Below are 11,410 nucleotides of genomic sequence, written 5' to 3' on the forward strand. Positions count from 1 at the left end.
CCTGCTCGGCAGGAAGCCTGCTTCTCCCTCTCCCACTCCCCCTTTTTTTTGTCCCCTTCCCGTGGTGTCTCTGTAAAAAAAAAAAAAAAAAACTTCAAAAAAAAAAAAAAAAAAAAGACAAATACCACATAGTTTTACATCTGTGTGGAATCTAAAAAACAAAAACAGAATAGACTCAATACACAGAGCAAACTGGTGGTTGTCAGAGGGCAGTGGGGAGATGGGCAAAACCAGTGAAGGGGATTAGTAGGTACAAACTTCCAGTTATAAGTAAATCACAGGGATGAAAAGTACAGCATAGGGAATATAGTTAATAATACTGTAATAACTTTGGTCGCTACACTTATCTTGGTGAATATTTCATAACGTGTATACTTGTTAAATCACTAGGTTATATACCTGAAACTAATATTGTATGTCAGCTATATACCTCAGTGAAAAAATAATGTACAGATGGCAACAATACAGGATTAAACTAAGTGCAGGACTCTTCTGAGGAGACCCATCAAAGTGCAGGACTCTCCGCAACTACACAGAGTGATGCCAGGAAACTGGCCCTGGTTGCAGTCAGATCCAGATTGATCATCGAATTCTGCTTAACACTGCCTCCCGCTGGTTGTCACAGGAAACACTCTTTCACTCATCTCACTCATTTCTTCAGACTACATTTTTTCCGACTTTATTTTCTCATTCACGTCCCAAGTTTTAATTTCTTAAAGTCCTGTGTAAGGCTTTTGTGTTGCCTTTATTCCCCTGGCTTGATGAGTACTCAAGCTTTAACTCTGTTTTCCTTCCTGCCATATTGATTTCTAAGGGAAGCTTTGCTTTCTTCATAGTGACAGGGTTATAACTCTAAATTTCATTCTTAGGATTTTTAAAACTTCTTAAAAGCAAAGGTAGGATAATTGTAACTATATGGAACAGTAAAAAGTATCATTAAATGGGCAGGGGCATATACACTGACAAAACAAGGAACCCCAATGTGTTTTAGAATGAACGTAGAACACTTAAAAACATTACTTACATAAGGTAAGTAAAATACAAAAGTACTTTAAGTACTTTTATTTCCTTGAGATATGGGCAAGACAAAAATACATTTGGGGCTCTTTCTTAACGGCACTAAATAAACATTGCTCTCAATGGGCTCTTTGAAAAAGGCAAACTACCAAAGCCAATGTATTTATACACTATTCTTCTTTTATCTAGGTTATAAATTACTTGTATCACTTTTTCACCAAGTCCTTGTAGTTTGAAGTGCAAATCCATGAAACTTGATACACATCCTTTAATCCTACTTAATTGCTAAACTTCTGAGAATGGCCTTCATTTTTTCAGGCTTTATCCTTTCATTATAATGCTTGGTATGTAGAAGATACTTAAATTATCTGTATATTTGACTAATTTGACTTAGTTTCCATCATGTTTGAAATCTTACTGTGTAAGTACTTTCTTTTAATTTAGGTACTTATTTGAGAGTGGCAAAAATCTAGGAAAGGCAATCCAAGGAAAGGCCAGAGTAATCCTACAGAGCTTACACACTATATAATAAAATAATAAAATATGTAATACCTGACTTTTCTGAATGGCTATAGATAGCTCTAAGAAAAAGATAAAGTGGGGGGAAAAGGGTCCTGAGTCTTAACAGTTTCACTAGAACAGAGTAAAGCAAAGGTTAGATTTTATCTAAAAAAAAAAAGTTATGCTAAAATGAGAAGGTATACTCATACAATTCAGAATGTGAGGAAAGCCATCAAATCAACAACAAAAAAGTGATTCAGTTACTAGAGCAGTATTAAGAGAATTTAAAAATATATGCCCTGAGATCTAACAGAAGACTATGACCTTAATCAGAAACATGTATTATTAAGCAGAAACAAATGAGAGTCTAAGAAATGGGAAAAACGAGATGGGCTAGTAGTGGTAGAACAGATAGAAGTGAAATCAAACTCCATTACGGAAGCTAGATAAGTTCTAACATATGTCTGAGAGGTGATCCATGTTGAGAAAAGAGACTAAGAAGAAGAGATAATGGCTGAGATTTTTTTTTTTAAAGATTTTATTTATTTATTTGACAGAGAGAGAGATAGATAGCGAGAGCAGGAACACAAGCAGGGGGAGTGGGAGAGGGAGAAGCAGGCTTCCCGCCGAGCAGGGAACCCGATGTGGGACTCGATCCCAGGACCCTGGGATCATGACCTGAGCCGAAGGCAGACGCTTAACGACTGAGCCACCCAGGCGCCCAATGGCTGAGATTTTCTAAGAACTGAATAAAAGGGTGAATAAAGTCTCATAAAACATAAAATTTTGAAAAATGGTAAAGAAAAAAATAAGGGAAGGCATAAAATAACATTGGGAAGGAAAAGATCTACCATTGATCTGTAATTACATAAAAACTATTTGATAACTTGCTTAGGCGTGACAATGTTTACATACTTTTAAAAATCTTTATCTTTTGGGGCGCCTGGGTGGCTCAGTCGTTAAGCGTCTGCCTTCGGCTCAGGTCATGATCCCAGGGTCCTGGGATCGAGCCCCGCATCAGACTCCCTGCTCTGCGGAAGCCTGCTTCTCCCTCTGCACTCCCCCTGCTTGTGTTCCCTCTCTCGCTGTCTCTCTCTGACAAATAAATAAATAAAATCTTTAAAAAAAAAAAAAAAATCTTTATCTTTTAATTCTTATACAAAAATACTAATGAATAAAATATTTGGGATATGCTTCAAAGTATATGGGAGAGGAAGTAGATGTGAAACAAGTTTGGCCATGAGCCCATGACAACTGGAACTGAGTAATGGCTATGTGAAGGTGACTGTGCTTGTGCGTATGTTTGATGTTTTCTAAAAATAAAAGGTTAAAAATAGAAATATTTTGAAGGAAATAAACACTTGAAATTCTTTATACTAATAAACGTTGAAGAACTGAATACACAGGTGAGTTCCCAAACTGTTAAGGTCCACCAAGTCCTCATCAGGCTACCCTTGAACAGTAACACAGGAAATTTAATGTAACCATGGTTAAAAAAAAAAAAAAAAAGGCTAGCACCAGAATGGAAAAGTATAGGCCAATCTTACTTATTTGATTATGGATGTAAAAATCTAAGTAAAATACTACCAAATAAAATCAAGTGTATTGGGTTAAAAGAATTTTGTATCATGAAAAAGTAAGATCTGCCCTAAGGCTTACAGAGGTGGTTAAATGTTACCACTGTTCTCTCAAGTGAATGCAGGACATTATCAAAGGAATTTCTAAAAAAGCCAATAGATGTTGGAAAGTGCAGAATAAAATCACACTCACTCATGATCTCCCTCCCCCTCCAAAAAAACACTCTTAGCAAACTGAAAGTCAAAAGCCTCTTCTTGAACTTGATAAATGTTATTTATTGGAAGCCTACAGCAAACATTTTTATTTAATACTAAAAACTTAGTAGCTTTACCATTAAAGAAAAAATGATACCTCCTTACAAATACCGGTTAGAATGCAGAGCTATTGGGTTCTAGCCAATGCAATAAAAGCAAAAGATATAAAAGATATAAAAGTTGAAAAGAGACAAAACTGATATTATTGGTAGATAAAATGTAGCCAACTTCCTAGAGAATCCACCAATTACTAGGAACTTAACTGCGTGGCTGGATACAAGTTCACCATGTGAAAATCAATAACTTTCCTATATATCAACTAAAACCAAGCAAAATGTCATAAAGAGAGGCCATTCTTAGGAGTAACAAACTCAAACACCTAGAAATTACCCTAAAATGAAAGTGGCAAAGACAATGAAGAAAACTACAAAATATAATTGAAAACTACAAAAGACCCGAACAAAGGGAGAAAAGACCTCACGTTCATGAACAGAAAAACTCAAAAAGATGTTACTTTCCGTTATATATATATATATATATTCTTGGCACAAGCTAACCAAAATTGCAACAAAACTTGTATTTTTTGACAATCCAGTTTCAAAATTAATATGAAACAGGATGCGAAGGGATAGAGGGATAGAGGTATTTGGAAATGAGTATACAAGTGAAAATGAAAATATGTTTGAAGCACAAAAGAAAAATGAAACAATGAATGTAGAGACAGCCAAGACTACTGTAGAAACTTGCTTTTTCAGATGTCAAGACTTATCAAAACCTTATGGGAATTAAAGCAAATATGGGGAAATACAAAAAACAAATTGAAGGGCCAGAGAGTTCAGAAACAGGCCTGCATATATGAGGATTTAGTATATGATACAAAGGAAGCTCAAATCAATGAGAAAAGATGAGACTACCCAATTAAAAAAAGTAGTTATCCATGGGAAAAATAACTAAAATCAGACCTTTAATTATATCAAAATAAGACTCAGATGAATTAAACAATGAAATAAATAAAAATAGAAAAATGTAGGAGAATGTTTTTAAAATGCTGGGTTAGAAAAAGCATTCTCAAGATTCCAATTAAGCCAAAAATAAAAGACTGATCAATTTGATTATGTGTAAACTATACTTCAGTTTAACAAAAATGCCTACAAACAATGTCAAGAGAAACTAGAGACTGGAAAAAATATTTACAACTTATCCTACAAATAGAAGAGACAAAGCTAAGAAAAATGGCCAAAGTATATTATTAAACAACTTTAGAAGAGGAACTACAGATGGGCCATAAACCCAGAAGATTCTCCACCTCCCTGGTAATAGAGAAAATGCAAATTAAAATGACATTAGATACAATTTTTCACCCATCAAATTAGCAGAAAGCGTGTCAACTTTAAAATGATGAGGAGAGGGGCACCTGAGTGGCTTAGTCCATTAAGCGTCTGCCTTCAGCTTAGGTCATGATCTTGGGGTCCTGGGATCGAGCCCCGCGTCAGGCTCCCTGCTCGGTGGGGAGTCTGCTTCTCCCTCTACCCTTCTCTCTGTCTCTCTCTCAAATAAATAAATCTTTAAAAAAAACAAAATGATGAGGAAAAGCAAATATTCTCCTGCTGGGAAAGGTATAAACAGGTAACAACCACTAGGAGAGAAATACCACACTATCTTTAAAACTAAAGATGGGCATACCTGTGACCTAATTCTCCTACTCATGGTACGTCTGCTAGTGGGCACAAGATACAAACAATGGAAATGCCCATCTACAGGGAACAGAGTACATGCAGTATGCATACAGCACATGAAGTCATGCGCTGGACTGAAATGTACTGATACACCAAACTCTGGGTGGCTAGACCCAAATGTATAATAAGTTTTACCTCTAGATAGATTACCTCTCATGTTGGGGACTCTGGTCTTTTTGTATTAAAGATGTACAACATCTGTAATGGTTTAATTTTATATAACAATAATCAGCTCAAACTGCACATTTAATAGTTTTTAACAGAATAGTGAGCACAGGGTATAAAGCTCTAGGTTCATTTCTACCAGCATCACCACCTTGAACAATTCATTGAATCCTGTTTTCTTATCACTGATACACCACCACAGGTTCCTGGAAAAAATAGGGTTGCCAATCTAGCCTGATGAGGAAGTCTACCCTTCTAAGTGCGTGTGCGTGTGTGTGTGTGTGTGTGTGTGTGTGTAGAGTGTGCCATATTTTTCCAAGACTTTTATCGAAGGTACTCTAAGTTACACTTCAGTGCCAAAAATAATTACCTCATATGAAATTCATTTTGAAAATTTTCGGACTGCGCTTTGAGCCATATAGTTCCATTTCAAGTCACATTCTGGAAGTTCAATTTAGCTGTTTGGGACGGTTAAAAAAAAAAATTTTTTTTTTTTTTTTTTTTTTTTTTTCAGATCCTTTCACCGCCTCTACTTGTCCAGGACCCTGTAGTTGGGTTCCTCATATTCTTTTTCCTGTTATGTCCCCCACCTCGTCCCCAACATTATGTCTCCTATGGCCATCCCCAGTCTAATGTTGAGCCTCTCATTTCATCTGGGATATAAAGCTGAGCATCTGATAAGCCAGCTTGGGAGATTTCACATTCATGAACAAATGTCACCTTTATGCTATAGCCTCTGCATTTACCCCCCGCGAGCATTTCATTCACTTCAAGAAGAGTCGTCAGTGCAGTCTACTTAGCTTCTATGCAAATACATGACATTCATTTCATTCCAAAAATTCAATTCCTTAGAAAATCTGAAATAGCATCTTTTTTTTCTCCTCTCCAAGGTATGGAGCAGTTTCAGCAGGAATGTTGTGTGCCCTTACCACCCTGTCCCAGCAACTGGAGAATGAAAATGCTGTGGATGTTTTCCAGGTTGCAAAAATGATTAATCTTATGAGGCCTGGAGTATTCACAGACATTGTAAGTACTTTGTTTCTTTGTGAAAGCTGTTCTGTTATCAGCTGAAACTCCGGCTCACACTTGAATTAGAACACTGGTTGTCACCTGGGGATGGTTTTGCCCCTCAGGGTATGTTCGGCAATATCTAGAGACTTTTTGGTTGTCACAACTGGGGATGGAGGAAAGTACTCATTGGAACCTACCCAGAGATGCTGCTAAACAATGCATCAGACAGATCTCTACAACAAAGAATTATCTGCCTCAAAACAGCAGTAGTGATGACGTGGAGAAACTCGGTTTTCTAGAGTATGATATTCTCCAGTTACAACATACAGATATTCTATGATCTTAATTCACTGTCAACAGAATTAGTTCCAAACTAACAACGATCCAGGTGACATGCAGAATGCATAAGTCTTGATTATAAAGGCTCCAAGTCACCTTTTTGAAGTTTCTTAGCATAAATGTACATTCTCGTTTTTTACAATTACATTTTTAATTGGTCTTGCTACCTTAGATGAAATGACTCAGCTGTTCTTTGTCTCAATTGGACTTCCTCTTGTTTTTCAGGAACAATACCAGTTTGTCTATAAAGCAATGCTCAGCTTGGTCAGCACTAAAGAAAATGGAAATGGTCCCATGACAGTGGACAAAAATGGTGCTGTTCTCATTGCAGATGAATCAGACCCTGCCGAGAGCATGGAATCTCTAGTGTGATTGGAATCCTGAAAGGGCACTTAATTTGTAAAACTTCTGAAGACTGAGAACTTTTTTGAGGCCTTTTTTGCCAGACTCTAGGTTATACAATAACCCAGTTACTTTTTTACACTGATAAAAGTTTTGATATTTATTTTTTGCCATTTTATGTCTTAATGGTATCCTACTGAGCATTTGCACCTCTGTTCATTTCACACAGTGAAACGCAGTTTTCCCTAGTTTGCACTATATGATCAGTGTTACTGCCTATAATCTAATACTAAAGCAAGCCCTGATGTGACATTCCATGACAACATACATGCTACTTTTTAGTTCAGTACAGTGAAGGTCTTTGTTATGACAGTGGATCTTGGTTTATTATTATTATTATTATTATTATTATTATTATTGCTAGAGCAGTTGCATCCTCCTAGCAGGCAATGCTGAGCTTTTCCTCAGTCCTCTCCTATTTTTTTCAGGCACTGCTCCATGCTGTCTGCCTTCTGTATTTTAATGGAGTGAATGGGCATTGTTTTCTTTTAAGGAGTAGCAGGTTCCTGGGAGCTACTAAGACAGTCTATCAACCTCATGGCCTTGAAACAGTTCCATTTATGATGGTGAAGGTATCCATTAAGAAATTAGAAGGCTTTAAGAGCTTTATGTGAACATCACTTACTAGTTAAAGTTATATTCATAGCCTAAAAAAATGCCCAACTGTGTCAAAATAAAGGATATCTCTGTATTACAATTTTCACAGTAGCTATGTGGACGGTGTGTGTTATTTCCATCTTGACCCTCTGAAATAGCTACACCCTACAATGAGGGCTATCTTTTACAATAGAGATATGGCAATATTTTACACATCTCACCTATCCCTTTAGTAACTCTCCATTCATGCTTTTTGGTTTCTAATATCACACCTCATGGCAGATAGAATAATGAAAATTTCTGCAGGTGTGTAATTTTGAAATTAGTCCTCTAAAATATCCCTATTACTCATATAGCTATCTAATAAAAACTACCTATATAGTTAACATTCTTTTCTTTCCTTTTTTGCCAAATTTTCCTGATAAACCCCATAAATACATACATTCTTCTACTTAGGATAAAAGTGAAAATACTGTATTAGCTAAAGTCTTGGGATAGATTCCCCAGTCTTGTGTAGATTCCCACACATGGATAAGTCTGATTCAGAGAGAGGAAATCAGAATCTTAAACAGAAGGGGAGATCAACATTCTCAAGTAGATTTTAAAAGGAGATGGCTTTGTGTGCTCTTGTGTTGTGGAGCCCCCAGAACAGACACACTTCACTCAAAGAGGCTGATAATCATTACACAGAACCCAAGGAAGTTATTTGATCTAGCCTCGGGAACCATATTTACCCTGCAGTAACTACATAATTGGGAAATTAGGAGCATTAATAAGAAATTTCAGTTCAGTTAGAAAAATAACCTACTACTGAGATCTGTTCTATTGCGTATTTGCATTTGAGGAATAACTTCTGTTAGAAGTGAAATCATCACCAGAACTGGGCCTGTCATGGAGAAAAGGGTTTTGGTTAATTTTTATGTCAATAAACTTCGACAAAAAAAAATCCATACTGGCTACTATCATACTATCTGGGTAGGCTCTATAACATTAATGATAATCAGTGCTGAGGTTCTATTGACCTTCAGTTGGCTGTCTATGAAGTTTGTCAGAGTGGTGCTATGGAACCAAAGCTGCAAAGCAGAGGCTACAGGCCCAAGTTTGGGAGTTCCAATGCAGAGGCCAGGTTGATGGAGTTTTCATGAACTATGTACCTTGCCAGGGTTAATCTCATGTTTTCATCACAGAAACTCTGCAACATGGAAAACAGTCCACTGTTCACGAACCGTGTAGGTGAGGCTTAAGAAAAGGTGTACAAGTGAGCAGTGTGCTAAATGGTATGTGCTAGAGGAAAGCAACACCTTTGCAGCCCCGCTGCTCCCATCACAGGTAATACCAGGAAGCTCTACCGAACACCTGAGGAAGAAAGCTGAACATAGGACCACCACCACTGCCAGAGGCTGAGAGGAATCAGGAAGGGCAAGATTGCAGATCATGGCAAGAGCTAGATCATTTCAGTCAATTAAGCAGATTACACTTCATTTATATATTGATAGGCGTGAACTCTTTTTAGTAGTTGGCACATATTGGACTTTCAGAAGTCATGTTCAAGTTGGGGCTCATGGTCCCTTCGTAATTTTTTCTCTTACAAGTTAACATTGGTTAGAAAACAGCAAGTGTTTCCTTCTGTGCTATTTATAGCGGGCTCAAGTCCTGGGAAGGCTTAAGTTCCAACACAGTTCTGTGACCATTTCTTACACAGGTATCATAGTCATAATAAAAGAAATATAGCTAGTAAACAGAAACCTTTAAAAGGATGGTTTGAAGTTCCCTGAGAAAGTATGTGTCCATAGTGGGCTTGAACCAGTCTACAAATCCTGACACACTGAAATCTGAGCAATTGCTATTTGCCCATCTTGCCAAAGTGGTCCAAACACACTTCAGTGAGGACAGTTCTATTCAGCAGTTCCTCACTTTCCCCAGAGAGTGTATCCTAAATATTATTCTTCATTTGTTATCGATGTTAGTATTCTTGCATCTTTCCAGAGGCAGAGAGTTTCAAAGACAGTGTTTTCTTTGAAACATAAACACACTGCTGAACTACACAACAAGGTTATTACCACTTGCACTCAGGGGGAAAGGAAATAGCTATTGCAGACTAACATGTGCTATCTTATAAAATAAGCTTATTGGGTATATGAATTTAACTCTAGGTGAACAAAATGCACACTTCGTACAATACTGAGTTGCAGTGATGAGACCAAGTGGCCATGCTGGGCATCAGAGAAGACCCATATTGCCATCAGGAGAACTCTTGCATCCAAAAGCCACATCATCTTTTATATTTGTGTGTGTGTTAAAAAAAGTTACTTCTGAATTTCAAGAATAAGATTAATTGAATTGGCTTTCCTAAATGTTTATGCCTTGGAGCTTTTAGAGTCTATTTCAAGTTGAAGAGTCCAGCATGGTCAGAGAAGGTTAGTGTTCAAGGTTTGGCTGTTGTAAATTTTAGCCCAGAGTGACATACCGAAATCAACAAATAACCTTAATTATTTTATAATGACACAGCACAACTGCCTTGTTATGAATTTTTTCTTAAATACATATATACTATATTTAAAAATTAAAATATAGATACCAATTTACCAAAGATACATATTACTAATTCTAAGCAAAAAATAAACCCAAACTCATCACAATTTAAGAAGTAATAATCAAAATGTAGTTTGTCTTAAGAATTTAGCAGTTATACTGGAAAATGCATTTTCAACTCTTACGTTCTAAATTTTATGTTCAAATGGTGCCAGTGAATTTTTATATGAAGGGAAAATGCCTGCTTTTTTTTTTTTTAACAGCTATAATTTCACTTACCCCTTTGTGCTTTCCCTTAGTTGCAATTAACATGCAATATTGGCTTCACTTATCTCTAGAAAGAAGGCATGCTACAAATAGGAAGGAATTGTAATAGTATTTGGCCTCTACTTTGTCTTAGCTGTTAAACTGTTTTTAGTATTTTTGTTAAATATTTGCAAAGGGAAGCATTTTCTACAGAGGATAATTACTTTCAAGAAAAATATCTTGAGTTTTAAGAAATAAACATCTCCAGAAAAGGAGACAGCCGATTTTATAAAATGTTGCAACTCTCCAACATTTGGGGTAGTGACTCCTTTTTTGTTAGGACATTTGAAACTAGCAAGCAGCCATTGTTTCTAAAAAAGAAAAAAGAAAAAAAAACCTCAGCCTTCATGTTAATTCATGTTTCTTTCACTTCATTTTGAAATAGCTAAAATCATTAAAACTGTAAATATTTTGTTGCTTGGATAAGCATCTTCTGGGAACTTTGTATCTATGGTATATAATCATAGAATTTTATATTTTCATATAAAGCTAATTTTTTCTAGTTTCAACTCCGTCATAGTTTTTTTGTTTTGTTTTGGTTTTTTTTGTTTGTTTATTTGTTTGGTTTTTTGTTTTTTGGTTTTTTGTGGGTTTTTTTGTGGTGGATATGTGAATTCAACTTTCTGTGTATTGAAGTAGCAAAAACCATCTTTGCATTCCGAAAGATCCAACATGTGTTATTTCTTTGATGCAGTGATTGTGAAAATTGGGTTTTCTTTCTTAATTCCATTGACCATTTGTGCAATAGGAATTAGACATAATTAGTCACTGAATACATTCGTTGCATTGACCCATTTGGAAAAAGTGGTTTTTTGTTTTTTTTTTTAGTTCGGGGGGGAGGGGTTTTGTAACCTGAAATTTTTCCCTTTTTTCTTCTGTTTAAAACTATATCAAATCATTCTATTATAGTGTTATTTAATATGTAAATTGTATTGCAATACATAAAATAAAGTATGGTTTTTGATGTATTCA

General features: G+C 36.1%; 1 protein-coding gene across 4 annotated transcripts in view; it reads left to right on the forward strand.

The window, feature by feature from the left end:
* PTPRG (protein tyrosine phosphatase receptor type G) overlaps positions 1-10,764 on the forward strand; it is a 701,636-nt gene extending 690,872 nt beyond the window's left edge. For all 4 annotated transcript variants that reach the window (XM_032411651.1, XM_032411652.1, XM_032411653.1 and 1 more), the window contains 2 exons: positions 6,142-6,277; positions 6,827-10,764. In XM_032411651.1, the coding sequence (XP_032267542.1) occupies positions 6,142-6,277; positions 6,827-6,973 (283 nt within the window). In that variant the 3' untranslated portion in view covers positions 6,974-10,764. The remainder of the gene's footprint in view (positions 1-6,141; positions 6,278-6,826) is intronic.
* The last annotated feature ends 646 nt before the right edge of the window (positions 10,765-11,410 follow it).

Source organism: Phoca vitulina, unplaced genomic scaffold, assembly GCF_004348235.1.
Source record: "Phoca vitulina isolate PV1807 unplaced genomic scaffold, GSC_HSeal_1.0 scaffold13, whole genome shotgun sequence".
NCBI lineage: Eukaryota > Metazoa > Chordata > Mammalia > Carnivora > Phocidae > Phoca > Phoca vitulina.